The following is a 14,086-nucleotide window of genomic DNA, read 5'->3' on the forward strand; positions in this document are numbered from 1 at the left end:
CGTATTGCTTCTTATACTGGCCCTGACTAGTGAATTAATATATTTGTTCCCTTTAAATCTTCAATAGAGGCTTTTTAGTTTGATGTCCACACAAGCAACAGCAACATTGGTTTGCCCTGTTTGCTACCACAACAAAGACATCGTCAGAGCCCTTCTTGTTCTTGGCATTCCCTTGGGTCTCTCAGGTGCCATGCTGGGCAGAAAGGGCATCAAGGTGTGACAGTCCCTGCAGGTGGGTGCAGAGCTGTGGCCCAGAACCACGGTACCTATAGTGTCCATGATGCATTATCCACCGCAGAGGAGCTGCCAAAAAAGGTGATCCGATGTCTCCAAGACACTGTCTGGTTTCTCCAGGCCTTGGCTGTGCTTGAAGGAGAATCCACCCAGTGTGCTCTTGGTCTCCAGCAGCTGGAGCTGGGTGTTATGGCTTCTCTACACCCCGGCGATGGGCTCCAAGGAAATCTGTCCTGGTGGCATTTCACAGAACTTGTGATGCATTGTGGCTGGTGCTGAAGCCATCAGGGAAGTGCTGGTGCAGAGGAGCTGAAACTCATTGCCATGTAAAGAGTGTGGAAAGGGAAAGGGCTGGATGTTCATATTAGCAAGGCAGAAAGTAGCCTCTCCTGTGGAGATCTGACCTGTGTCTTCCACTCGAAGAGAAGATGTTGGTCTGTGAGATGTCTCTCTCCAGCAGTGTTTCCATCACTGGGGAGGATGTGGCAGTGATATGGAGTGTTGTGGCACTGAGCCACCTCTTTGTAACAGGGGAAGGGGATGGCAATGGGGGAAAAGTCTCTAATTTCCCACTTGACCACAAGAGATGGGAGGGAGGGAGGAATGCCAGGACAGGCGGAGATGTCCCTATGAACAAGTGCAAAGCTTGGCTCTCCGTGACATCTGGTTCAGTCTCTCAGCTGGCCTCGCTGTGAGGAGTTGCAAAGTCAGCCCAGCTCTGACTACAGGAAACTCTCCTCCACCTCGTGGTGCCCCATGTTCGGCTCCTGGCAGCCCAGCGGCAGGTCCGATTCCTGCTCCTCGTCCTGCTGAGGGCCCAAGGGGCTGTCACAGGATATCGTAGACGATGTGTTCACCTCATTCAGCATAGAGCTGAAGGGAGACAAGGGGGAGAGAGAAATAAGTGTCCTGTCCCGACATTCCTGGTAGAAGAGGATTCCCAACCGGTAACAAATGCCTTCAGCTTATGGCAACCTGGGTCTACATGAGTAGCTTTCGACAAGGGGTCAGACAAAATTGCTTCGGTCTGTTTGGCCCTCATATACAACATACATCCAGTTGTGCTCTATAGGCTGTGCTCCTGTGCGCTCTCCTTGTCCACAGCTGCACAGGCTGATGTCCCAGGACGCGACATGACACTCATCTTAGCTCACTTCCCAGTTCCTGTGGTTCATCTACATCCTGGGGGCTTGTGTGAGACCTCAGCAATCAGATGGGGGTGACCCTGCCCTCCATCCCTCTCAGTAAACCCACCCCAGCTCATCCTCATGCAATTTTCAGGTTTGGGCAGCCAGAAGCAAGAGCACATTCAGGAGGGACTTTTTTACCTGGCCCGGCTGACGGAGGCCTCCAGAGGGAGGTCGCAGATTCCCTCGGGCTTGGGGTCGGGAAGGGGGATGATATAGTCGTTCTCGCCCCCATTCTGATGCACAGCTGTGTAGAGGATGCTGCTGGTGGGGGAGCTGGGAGCAGGCCTGACGTTGTTCAGCCCAGGGATCGTGGGTCTTGTGCGGACAACAGCGGGGTGGTCGCTCTTCATGAACTCTTCATCCACCTGCTGGTACCTCTGCTCCCGCAGGGCAGGTTGCCAAAGAAACAGGAAGTTTTTGTGAGCGGTGAAAATGAACTTCTGTTGTGTTGGCAGCCTGGCATTTGGCTGCCTCTACAGGGCACCTTCTAGCTGGGTTCAGCTGCCCAGACTCCACTACAGCAGACCATGAACGTTTCCTGAGTGGGTAATTAAGGGAATGACACCACAACTTCAAAATACTGGATAGCCAGTGGCAGGTTTTCAATTCAATGGACCTGCCATTGATTTGGATGTTCCCTGCCGTTGGGACATCTGGCAATGTCAGTTGTCTCAGCAATGTCCCCCAGGTGCTCTAACCACCTTCACTGGTTGTTCAGCCTAACTCAGGCCAGGTCACAACAAAATCCTATGGCACAGCAGGAACTAACCACTGGTCTCCCAAGTATTAACTGAGTCCTCCAACCATCCTCTCCAGGAGAGTCCTGACCCTCCTCCGTCCCTCCAAAGCAGGGTCCTTTGAACATACCTTCCTGTAGCAATCCACCAAGAGGTTTCCCATGAGCACCACCAGCTGTGAGAAGGATGGTCTTATCTCAAATTTCTCCTCCCAGCACTTCTGCATGATATCGTAGCTAACCAGAGGGAAAAAGGGGTATGCTGGTGAGTTAGTAGGTGGGGAAAACAGAGGCAGGAGTGCTCCTGTGGTTAGTGTGGGGCAGGGGCAGGTAAAATATATATGGACAGCACTTACATTTCATCAGAAGCATGGGTGGGTTTGGACATCCGATAGCCACGTTTGATGGCATTGTAGAACTGTTCATTCATGGGGAGTTCAGGGTATGGAGTCCCTCCTGGGTGTAAAGTGAGAGCAGGGAATGAGGCTGACGGAGACTGCCACCCTCATGCTATCCGACCGATCGCACCAGCGTTTCCTGTTCTTATTTACCTTTTCTGTTTCATTTCACTTCCAAATGGCAACGTTAGCATGGGAAAGAAGGAGAGAGAGCATGAAGTGCTACTCTGAAGCTGCTATGGTTGGGAAGGGGGATAAGAAATGGATTTGTACTTCCTTGGCTTGAGAAGGGATCCTAGGGATGTTCAGATGCTCTGCTAATGTGCTACCAGACCTAAGAACACTGGCATGATCTGCAGGGCACTTACCCAGAGTGAATATCTCCCAGAGGAGAATCCCAAAGGACCACACATCACTCAGAGTGGTGTAGAGGTTGTTGAAGATGCTCTCTGGGGCCATCCACTTAAGAGGCAAGAAGGTCTAAAAGGGAAAGATGGAACAAGAAGAGAGTGAGCTACAATTACGGCATTTCTGTATCAACACTCAGCTTACAAGTGAAGGAGACACCCTCAGAGCTTCCTATCAGCCCAGTACAGTTGCTGTCAGCCACTCCAAGGGCGAACCAGTTTCGTCCTACCTAGCACAGGATGAACCCAGCAGGCAGGAGGGACATGCTACATCCATTTCCATGACAGCTGGCAGCCAGTCTGCTGAGCTGTCCTGGTGTGCACGTGTGTCTCCTAACCCCTTGGGTAGAGTGTGCTGCCTTGTGGTGACCATGGCACTCTGGCAGGGGCTCCAGGCCTGTCTGCACCTTGCAAAGGAGACCAGCCTGTAGATGGCTATGGGGCTAGGAGGAGATGGGCTGACAAACACATCCAGGACATATCCATGATGCTTTGTCCTGCTCTTATCTGTTCAAAGCGATGCATAAGGAAAGCCTCACTTGGTCAGCCTGTGTACAGTGCTGGCCATGCTTTTCCTGGTCTCTCAAGGGATTTGCTTGCGCAGTGAATACCAAAATAATCCCCAGGAAGGATTGCAAAGGAGCCCAGTTTCATTTCCTGTTTTGGAAGGAAAAGAAGCAATGCCAAGACTGGACTGGAAACTCCAGCCCCTCTGCTGCAGCAGAGAAGAGGAAGGACTTTGCAGCCTCTCCAGGCACTGAGTACCTGGCTGCCACCCATGTGAGTGGGAGCAGGTGGAAGAAGGCTGAGCAGTTCATTCAGCAGCTAAAAGGGGGCCTGGCTTTCAGCTCACGAAGCCTCAAATTCCCTGTCTGCCCAATGGGGCCAATTGCATGTCTTGCTTTTCCCTCTGTGCTCTCTGCCACAGGGCTGTTGGAGGGAAAGGGGAGGCTCTGGGGGAATGCTGATCTACACCCTCATCCTCTTCTGCCTCGAAAGATTGGAGATGTCTTTCTGGAATGTAACTGTTCACAGGAAAGCACTTCTTCTTTCCCTATGATCTAGTGGTTAGAACAGAAGTGTGTGAACCTCTTCCCTGATGTCCAGTGACTCACTGCATCACTGTTGAGCAGCATAACCCTGCACTCCGCCTGCCTGCAGCTCAGGGCTGGACACACACTGTGCAGGAAGGGATGCAGGGCTGATCCTGAGAATGGCCTGGGTGATGGGCTCTCACAGTCCCTAGTTTTGCTACGGCCATCCAGGTTCTTCCACAAGAGCATGTGGGGGCATGTGGTTCTGTGACTCCATGGCACACAGAGTGCATCAGGTGTAGGACAAGTGGCCTTTGACACCAACACCTGGGAGTCCTGCCTCACTACCCAGAGGCACAATGTTGACAGGCTGCTCACAGGGCAAGAGCACAGTGGTTGTCAGGCCCAGAGCAGGCAGGAGGAAGGGGCTTGCATGGCTTGCAGTACTCACGCTGCCCTTGGAGATGTAGTTCGAATCCCTCATGATGTCCCTTGCCAGGCCAAAGTCGCAGATCTTCACCAGCTTCCCCTCACAGATGAGGACATTCCTTGCAGCCAGGTCACGATGCACGCACTGCAGGGGAGAGGCAGGCCATGGTCACTGCACGGGGCAGGAACACCCAGGTCCAGGGGAAGCAGCCCAACTCCAGTGCTAGCCCCATTCTGGGACTGCAAGAACAGGATTCACCTCCCGTCACTGGAGGTACCTCCAGGAAGAGACATGCCTCACAGAAATGAGCAGTGCTACCTTGTTTTCATTGCTACCTTGGGCTGCTTCCCCTTGTGATGGCAGCAGCCATCCAAAACTCCCGAGGGCAGTTTGTATAACCCAGTGGGGTGAGGGTTGCCAGCTGCAGCGTATGCAAGGTGAGCAGCAGGCAGGCACTGAGGAGACATCCCTGTTTGGACAGCCTGACCTGCTGTGGAGTGTCTTGTGCTTTAGCACAAAGACAGTATCACAGTTCGGGGTGGCCACATAAAAGGAGCCAGAGGCAAGCAGTTTGGGGTCTGAAGCTTGATCTACGCCAGAGCTATCTGTCATGTGCAAATACAGCCCTGCTGATCCCAGGGCTGTCTTTCCAAAGAGAAGTGGTCAGCAGCTCTTCAATTGCATGGCCACTTTTACGTCAAGGAGGTTGGTATGGACAGAGGGACAGTGAGCTGTCCCACAGGCAACCACAGGACACAGCAGAGCATTTCTTGCCCCTGCTGCTGCAGACACCATGGACTGGCCTATATACGTACGTTTTTGGAAGCCAGGAACTCCATTCCATTGGCCACCTGGAAGCTAAACCCAATCAAGTCCATATAGCTGAGAAGCGGAGACTCGTTTATCAGGGTCATCCGGTCTGTTCTTTCAGGAGCTAGAGGGAGGGAAGGGTAATCAGAGATTCGCACTGGCATTCCTTGGCACAGCCCTGACTCGCACGGGAGCCTGCGCTGGAAGGACCCAATCTGCTGGGGATTGCTCAGCCTCCATGGGCAAAGGGGCAGAGCTGGGTGTCCCCAACACAAGGATATCTGTCACCACTGCTGGGACAGTCCCAAAAGGGACCTTTACAATGTGCACCACCCAGCTCTGCAAGCAAGAGCGTCCAGCGCGCCAAGTCCAAGCTCTTCTTGCTCCCGCTGCGGTTGAGCCGTTACCTGATGGGGAGTAGCTGTCCAACTCATATGGGGTGCCATAGTTGGAGGATTCGATGTCAGCGTACTTGACTTCACCCTTCATGTCAGACATGGGCACGTAATCCAGGGAGTCATCCTTGCTCATGTCCATGTAGCCACCATCGCTCTCAACAGACACGGAGAGGTGACTATGGGGGTGAGAAAAGAGGCTGTTGAGGCCCAGAGGAGCAGAGGAAATGCAGGCAATGGGAAAGCAATTTGAGGGACTACAGTTCCTTAACTCTCAGCCCTGTATCATGTACATGAAGATGTGCAGATGGCACTGGAGAACCTCCACCACCGAACAGCTCTGGCTGTGCTTGGTGCTTAAGAGGAACTCAGCTGCCTTAAAGCAGCTGGGTGGTAGGGGTGGTAGCTGTGCTGATGTCCTGACACTGCTGTGTTTTACTACTGGTTTGGTATGCTGGAAGGAAGTGCTGCTTTCGAGCTTCCCGTGGGACCGCTGCTCTGCCCTGCCATGCCTGCAGGCTTGCGGCCAGTGGACAGATGAAGGATCATTCCTCTTTGCTCTGAAAAGCTCTTATGCAACTACATTCCTTCTAGCACTTCTCCCTTAGGCACGGTAGCAACAAGATGTTCCCCGAAAATGCAGAACTGAGGTTTCCAAGGCCTAAGACATGCTGGGAAACCTTTCTCCTCTGTACTAGATGTGTACTAGTACTCTGTACGAGATGAGCATCCCGCTAGATGAGGGCTGCTCTTTAGGCACCTCTGCACGTGCTCCTCCTTGATGGTGTTCCCGTACAGCTCTGCCTCTCGCCGGCCCTTCTCGCCGTAGGCCTGCAGGAAGGTGTGCTTGTTGTGGTGCAGGTAGTCCACCAGGTCCCCGTAGCGGCAGTACTCGGTGATGATATAGATGGGCCCTGGGAGGAAACAGTAATTCCATCAGCCCTGCTTGCTCCCTGGGGCAGCCAGTTTTATCCCACATGGCCTAAGGGTCTGCAGGCCACCTCTATGGGGGCCGAGAAAGGTGGGAGAAGCTTGTGGGGCTGAGATGTGCACATGGGGTCTCGAAGCCAGAAATGTTTCCTGCCCCAGGGATGTTACCGGCTCATAGGAAATGTTCCTGGCTAGGGTCACAGGGAAAAGCCACTCTTTTGGCAGCAAACGTTTTTGAAATTTGAAATCTGTGGCTGGGGAGGAGGGTGGGTGTTAATGCATTCTCAGCTTCAAGCAGGCTGGAAGGAACAACTTTTGGAACCCCACTTAGCTTTCCTAAGGCAAGTCATTTTGAAACAGGAAAGAGGAATTATTCTATTTGAGGACAATTCTTCCTTGCAGCATGACCTGGGGCATCAGGGAGAAGACAGGGAGCACCCGGGGCCAGATGGAGCCCTGTGTGAGTGGGGCAAAACTACCTCCTTTGGTACAGGCTCCCAGCAAGTTGACAATGTTCAGGTGAGGTCCCAGGTGGCTCATGATCTTCAGCTCTGACATGAGGGCCTGCTTCTCGCTGCTTCTGGCAGTGGCTGTTGGGAAGATTTGGTGTGAGCCGAGGCAAGACAACCCACCAGGGTGAGGAGGGGAGCACGGTGGGACCAGACGGTCTCATGGCATTTGGATGGAGGGATGGGGGATGTTGGAGCAGACTCACACTTGAGCATTTTGACTGCCACTTTCATAGCGGATTGCGAATGGCTCAAGCCATGGGCTGTTGCCTCCACGACGCGTCCAAAGGCACCAGAGCCAAGAGTGCGACCTGCAGAGAAACAGCAAAGAGACAAAGGTAGTGATGATCCCCTGCGTATTCCTCAGTGAGGATAGGAGCTTGGAAAAGCCATATCCCCTGCCTAAAGCAACACCAATCTTGCTGCAGCTGGAGTACCGGCCACATACTCCCCAGACACCCCAAACTCACTGGGCATGAAAGTCCAACTGACTTTCCTGTTGGACTCGCAGAGCCTTTACCTAATATCAGCTTGTCCCTGGGCACCTCCCAGCTGGAGTCATAAGGCAGCTGCATAGGGTCCACGTAGATGTATTCGTGCCCATCGGAGCTGACTGACTCAATCACCTTCCAGCGGATTTCGTAACGTGGTTTCTGGAGAGAGGAGCAAAGGGGCAAGTGAGGCATGAGAAGCTGGGGGGTCAGGGAGAGCATGGGATGTGAGGATGGGCTTTGTCAGGCAGTCTGTGGTGCCTGCAGCCACTGCCTCCTGGGGATGTGCAGGCCTGTGGAGACACGTGGCCCCAGCTCTGGTGGGACAGCACTGGGGCAGTGGCAGCAGGATGCTCTCAACTTCCCTCCTCACCACCACCCAACATCGGGGCAGCACCACGGCAGGCTGGGAGCATCCTTACCTTCTGCCACAGCACGATGAGGATGACCAAGGAGATGACGGTAAGGACCAGCAAGGCCAGGATGACGGAGATGATGACCACTTTAAACGGCAAGGCTGCAATGATAACCACAATCAGACCCCCCTGTCCCTGTGTTGCCTGGGCACCCTGGGCAAAGGGGGGACTCCCCCTTCCAATGCACCTTTCTCCTTCCCCACTCTGGGTCTCACTGGAGGGAGTCTCTCTCCTCTCTTCCTTGGCAGACCTGTCTGGCACTAGTGGCGGCAGCACCCGGGGGAAAATGGGGTGAGGGGTTGCTACAGCCCCCTGAAAAGCTCTCTGCAACCTTGGGTGAGGTTTGTAAGGAGCTGGTTTTCTCAGGGGAAGATCTGGTCATGCCAGTCCTCAACTCAGAGCATTTTCTTTCCTATTAGGGTGGTTTAGCATGTAGTTGTTCAGGTCCGTGGCACCATCTAGTGAACTGCAGGCTAATAACAAGCCATTGGGGACCTGCTCCTCTCGCCATCCTTACGGGTGTCCCTGCTCAGCAGTGATAAAAGGACGTTCAGTATCAGGGAACAGGAGGGCTCCAGGAGGAGCCTGGAGCAGGCTGTCCTTCTTGACCCAGAGGAGGCTCTGCTTTGGGCGTAAATAGCCAGACTTCCTGCCTTGGAGGGCTGCAGCCATCCAAGGACAGTCCTGTCTCCCAGCATCTCCAGCCTGGAGGCACGGACACGGCAGCCCAGCTCCCCCAACCCTGCTCGAACACCTCCCAGAGCACTCACTGTGCGGGACCAGCGTGATGTCCTGGGAGTTGGTGCCCAGGAAGTTCTGCACGGTGCATCGCAGCAGCAGGGGCTCGTCGAGGCGCTGCAGCTGCAGGGTGCTGTTCACGCGGTACACCTGCAGCTCCGCGTGGTACGTGGCGTTGGTCTGCAGGCCGATCTCCGCCGAGTCGTTGCCCAGCAGCCGCGTGGGCTGCCCCTTGGTGCTGCACCTGCCCCGGGGAGGACACAGGAATGTGAGGGGCACTCAGAGCTCCGCTGCACCACGGGTTTCCTCCTTGTGCTCAAACACCACCCTCTCCTCCTGTTTGGCCTTCCTGCACCATGTGCTGAGGAGGTGGAAGGCATTGGTCCAGATCCCTGCGAACTGCTGGGCTGAAGCCCCAGGATGTCTCCTGAGTGCAGTATACAGCACGTTTCACTTAGAAATGAATTTTCCAGCTCTTTTCCTTGCAAGCACAGGCTGAAAGGAGAAGGGGCCTTAGTCCGTTGCTGCAGCAAAGCCCCAAGACCTGCTCATCAGAGGGCAGGGTTGACATGGCTGCAAACAGTGCACAGCCAGCAGAATACTACAAAATAGTCTGTTATTAAAATAAATGTGGGAACCGTGCTGCTCCTCTGGGCTCCGTCTCTCTGCTTACCATTTGATGTCACTGCAGGTGGACCAGCTGATCTCTGGCTGCGGCATCCCTTCAGCAGAGCACGTTACCGTCTGCTCCCCACTGCTGGCACTGCTGTTCTCCTTGAGATCCACCACTTTGGCTGGCACTGAAACCAAGAGACACTGGTGAGAATCAATCCTCCGCTTTGCCTGCAGGTTGGAAAGGGTGCAGGATTCCTCTGCACCTCCAACATGGCCCGAGGGGGAAAGGACAGTGAGCCCAAATACTGCAGTGAAGGACAGAGACAGCCCCAAGGACTGCCAACACTCCTTGGTCAGGTGTCTGTAGGCAAGTCCTCACCATTTATCTGCAGATGGAAGGACAGCTCCTGCACATCATCCTCATTGGAAGCTCGGATGGTGTAAAATCCTCCTTCTTCTTGCTTCACCCGCACCAGGACCAGAGCTGTTTGGTACCTAGAAGAGTCACAGCCCTGGGGTGATGAGCACAGGGAGATACCTGGGGGACGACAACTCCCACCCAGTCAAAATCCATTTGCAAAGAGGCCAGTGTTCAATGGCTGCCCCATGTCCAGCTGGCTATTTCCAGCTTGTCTTACGACACATCTATTCTCTGTGCTCTGCTGAGGGGATATGGGTTTTCACCTGGTTTCTGAGAGGTTCCTGCTGGAGATGCTGAACTCGCTGTTGCTCTCCATGATCAATGTCTTGTTGTTCTTCAGCCACGTGATGCTTGGTGGTGGGTAGGCCTCCACTTCCACCTGGATGGTGCGGCTCTTATGGACCTCGGCATACTCCGTGCTAGCCAGGTGAGTGTGGAAGCGCACAAAGCCTCGCTCTAAGAGGGAACAGGACAGGTAAGAGCTTCAGAAAGAGACATGGCTCCTTCTCTACCCCTCTGACTGGCACAAGGGAGGACAAACATGGATCTGGAACAAAACACCCTGAACAGCAAGCAGTGGTGGGGCACTCCAGATATAGAGTCTTCAAGGCCTCAGGCCTGTGTCCAAGGGGAATGTGAGTGCAGAGTTGTACTTTATGGCAGGGGAGCTCATGAAGGAGATGACATGCAAGGAAAGGCTATAATCTGGTAGAGATGGAACAGTTTCCCTCAAATTACACAAAGGGAGGAGAGACACAGATGAGAGAGATGACAAGTTTGGGTTGGCAGTGCATTGACTCTGCACAGCTCTCACCTACACCATGAGGCATTTAGAGGGACCCATAAAGCCATGGTGCCATGGTGGGGGATTTGGGATTTTTGGAAGTTCAGAAGCAAGCAGGGATGACATTGGGCCTCTCCAGAGTTAACAGTTAACCTTTAGTAAGGGAGGTGGGAAGGGAAGAGAGCTGGAGGCTGTGTGGAGAGGAAAGAGTCTGGGATGGTGGACACATGGATGCCTCAGGTGCTGACTTTGAGCGTGCGGGCAGCAACGCACCGATCACGTGGACTGTGATATCTTTTCGGTCTGTTTTCTCATGGTAGCCCTCCGAGACATTGCAGGTGTAGGTCCCACTGTCATCTAGCTCTGCATTCTGGATGATGAGGATGGAGCGGATTTCATGGGTGGATCCAGGCAGAAAGTCAGTCACTGGTTCCACAGCCTTTCCAGCCTGCATGATAGGGACACGATAGAGACAGGAGATTTGTACTGTGAAATTAGACGTGTTCTGCCATCAGAGCTGCAGAGTCAGGCTTATGAGGAGGGAGGAGAATGGATTGGAAGATCCCACAGTTGGGGTGGGATGGGAACAAGCTACATGCACTGATCACAGGCCACTGAGAAAGACAGCTTTACTCTAGGGATCTCCCTGTGAAGCCACCCTACATGGCATCAATATGATCCCACACCTTCTGTCAGGGGATGAAGCATCCTGAGCATCACTATGATACTGATGTGTGGTTGCCACAAGACATCTGGGCAAAAGCTGGGGCAGCCCAAAGACCATAAGGCTGGAACGCTCACCTTTTCACGAGGATAAGCCCAGTTGAAGTTGACCAACTCATTGCCGCTCACTGTGCACATCAGGGTAATGTTCTCTCCTTGCCTCACCACTGTCTGCACAGCACTGATGGAGACATTCACAGAGGAAACTGTGGAGGATGCCAAAAACAGGAATGAGTAATGAAGGTATGGAAGAGAAAGTAGGAGCACTGGAGAGCTGCTTATCAGAACAGCCCCTGTGTCTGTATGATCTCCCCATCTGTCTGGGTTTGCCTTTTATTCGAAGTATCCCTGCTTAGGGGCAGGGACCAATTCTTTGTTCAAGGCTGTACAAAGACAAAGGCCCCGAGCATCTCACCCTGGATTCTGTAGACGTAGAACGTATCTGAATCCACCTCCTGCTCATCCACAATTGTCCGGCAGAAGTAGGTCTTGTCCTCAAAGAAGCCTTTGAAGCCCTGCTGTGGGTCATAAGCAGCTGGGATGGGGTTCTCCACCTTCTTCTCATAGAGGGTCACCTGCATCTGCGGGTTGGTCACACGGCACGGGATGACAGCCTCTGTGTAACCCGTGATGAAGATGAAGAGTTCTTCAGCGGCCGTGGGGAGGAAGACTAGGGCAGGATCTGTGGGAAAGAGAGCCATGCTGGTTATGGTAAGCAGCTTGAGGCTGAGCTATGGCTGCTCTGTGTCCCCTCAGCATCAGGTTGTCTCCAAACTGCTGCTGTAGGTTGCTCCTTGCCTATTCCTCCTCATCACAGGAACACAGAGCCACTCATGGCTCTGAGAGTGAGAGACATGGGCAGCTACCAGCCAGCACCACTGCCTCTACCATCACTTGCACAGCATGTGATCCATGGGCCTGTCCTGGGACCTGGAGACATGCCAAAGCCAGAAACATGGCTTGAGAGCTCTCTGCTCTGGGAGGAAGGATGTGGGGAGGCCAGGTGCTTGGAGACCAAACAGTAATTCAGGACCCTCTTTCTCTTGACTGCTAGACCCCCACGGAAAGGCAGAGACCAGGATATGCTGCCCCGTACCTGGAACGTAGATGTAAACAGCCTTCCTCTCCGTCGGCTCTGGAGCCTGCTCGGGGCTGTAGGTGCACACGTACTCCCCAGTCTGACGGCCCGTCACGTTCCTGAGGGTGAGGTTGCTGGCGAAGACACCATCCTTGTGCTCCAGCGAGGCGGCGAGAGCCTGGCCCTCCCGCTCCCAGACCAGCAGGCCATCCCCATAGCACACGAGGGAGAAGGTGCTGTGGAGGCTGAGGACGATCTCAGCATCTCGGGGTTCGATGTGCAGCCTGCGGCCTCCTGATATTGCCTCCAGCAGCCCTGGGAGAAGGAATTTGGGAGAGCGAGATGAGACTGTGGCACTGCTACGCTGGCCTGAGTGAAATCTTTGGAGAGGAAAAGGCTAGGAATCCCCCATGTATTTGCTCATGTCTTCAGCCTTTTTATGTCCCATCAGCTGGTCTAGGTGGTCCCAGGAGCTGACGTTATGGATACCAGTACTGTTGACTCAAAATAAGCCTATCTCTGTAAAGGCAGATGTAGGTCTCAGAGGCACCTTCAAAGGCTTGGATAGGCTATTGGTGCATTTAGTGAGTGGGGAGCAGTGGGGGGAAGGAAATGATGCAATTCCCTGTTCCACTGGCTGCAATTCCAGAGGGACACTTTCAGAAGCAACACGGACCAGCCAGAAACAATTTAAAAGAAAATGAAAAGGGAATGGAAGCAAAACCTTGCAGGAAATCCTATGGAAGCAATAGAGCAGGCAAGGTCTTCCTGAATGATTTCCCGTGTCTCTCCTGGGCAGCTGCTGTCCTCCCCGTGGCACCCTCACCCGGAACTTCACATAGTGGCTGGGGACTTCACATCCCGCAGTAGCATTGGGTCAATACGGGCAGAATGACCCCAACCATTGGAGGGGCAGGTGCATCCACCCCGTAAGCACAATGTGACGGTCGGGAGCCGCAGAGGGCTGGCGTGGCCACGTGTCACCCATGTGCTGGGCACCCTCTGTGCCGGCCAGCACCCTTCGCTCCCCATGGTGCTGCTTGGGATGAGCCTCCCGGGGCAGGTATTATCATGGAATCATGGAATGCTGAAGGTTGGAAGGGACCTCTAGGGATCATCTAGTCCAACCCCTGCACACACAGGGTCACCTAGAGCACGTGGCACAGGACTGCGTCCAAGCGGGTTTGAAGATCTCCAGAGAAGGAGACTCCACAACCTCTCTGGGCAGCCTGTTCCAGTGCTCTGGCACCCTCACTGTTAAGAAATTTTTCCTTAAGTTCCTGTGGAACTTTTGGTGCTTCAGTTTGTGGCCATTACCTCTAGTTCTGTCGGTAGCCCATGCAGGGCCCAAACCCGCGCGCGTCTCCCCAGCCGCATCACTCACCGGTGAGGAAGAGGAGCCCGAGGGCAGCCTTCAGCGAGGGGCACGGCATGGTGGCCTCTGCGGCACAGCGGACGAGCCCTGCCAAGAGCACAGCAGGGTGAGCACCGTCTGCACGGCCAAAACGCTCCGTCCGGAGCCACCCCGGCTCTGCAGCCGCGGGATCGGGGCAACTCCCTCCTCCCGGACGGAAACCTCGCGTTTCTTCCCAGTTTTCCAGCCCCTCTGGTCAGCCCAGCCCGCGGTGCCCCGGGACCTTCGCTCAGCCCTTCCCTCCTGGCCGGCTGCCCTGGTTTTCCCTCGTGCTGGGGTGGCTGAAGGAGCCGTTTCTAAGGCATCTCCCACTAGTAAACAGGGATCCTGCGG

At 54.2% G+C, this 14,086-nt stretch overlaps 1 protein-coding gene across 1 annotated transcript; it reads right to left on the minus strand.

The window, feature by feature from the left end:
- Positions 1-804: 804 nt before the first annotated feature.
- Positions 805-13,772, minus strand: PDGFRB (platelet derived growth factor receptor beta). The gene is made up of 22 exons (XM_010227405.2): positions 13,724-13,772; positions 12,358-12,654; positions 11,677-11,943; positions 11,340-11,467; positions 10,812-10,986; positions 10,018-10,210; positions 9,713-9,828; positions 9,392-9,518; positions 8,751-8,962; positions 7,987-8,081; positions 7,594-7,726; positions 7,280-7,384; positions 7,044-7,154; positions 6,395-6,548; positions 5,647-5,813; positions 5,245-5,363; positions 4,451-4,573; positions 2,927-3,038; positions 2,517-2,616; positions 2,292-2,397; positions 1,563-1,801; positions 805-1,107 (listed from the first exon to the last, which is right to left on the minus strand). Exons 1-22 carry the CDS (start codon positions 13,770-13,772, stop codon positions 957-959), a joined length of 3,279 nt encoding a protein of 1,092 aa, XP_010225707.2. The 3' UTR covers positions 805-956.
- Positions 13,773-14,086: the final 314 nt, after the last annotated feature.

This window comes from Tinamus guttatus, unplaced genomic scaffold (genome assembly GCF_059628265.1).
Source record: "Tinamus guttatus ecotype Peru unplaced genomic scaffold, ASM5962826v1 Tinamus_guttatus_pri_ptg000710l, whole genome shotgun sequence".
Taxonomy (NCBI): Eukaryota; Metazoa; Chordata; class Aves; order Tinamiformes; family Tinamidae; genus Tinamus; species Tinamus guttatus.

Excerpts from the sequence above, each read along its gene's own strand:
- PDGFRB (XM_010227405.2), bottom strand. The coding sequence starts at position 13,772 with ATGCCGTGCCCCTCGCTGAAGGCTGCCCTCGGGCTCCTCTTCCTCACC. Across the intron at positions 3,039-4,450 it reads ACTACATCTCCAAGGGCAGC|ACCTTCTTGCCTCTTAAGTG; the intron begins GTGAGTACTGCA and ends TTTCCCTTTTAG. Across the intron at positions 1,108-1,562 it reads GCCTCCGTCAGCCGGGCCAG|CTCTATGCTGAATGAGGTGA; the intron begins GTAAAAAAGTCC and ends GTCTCCCTTCAG.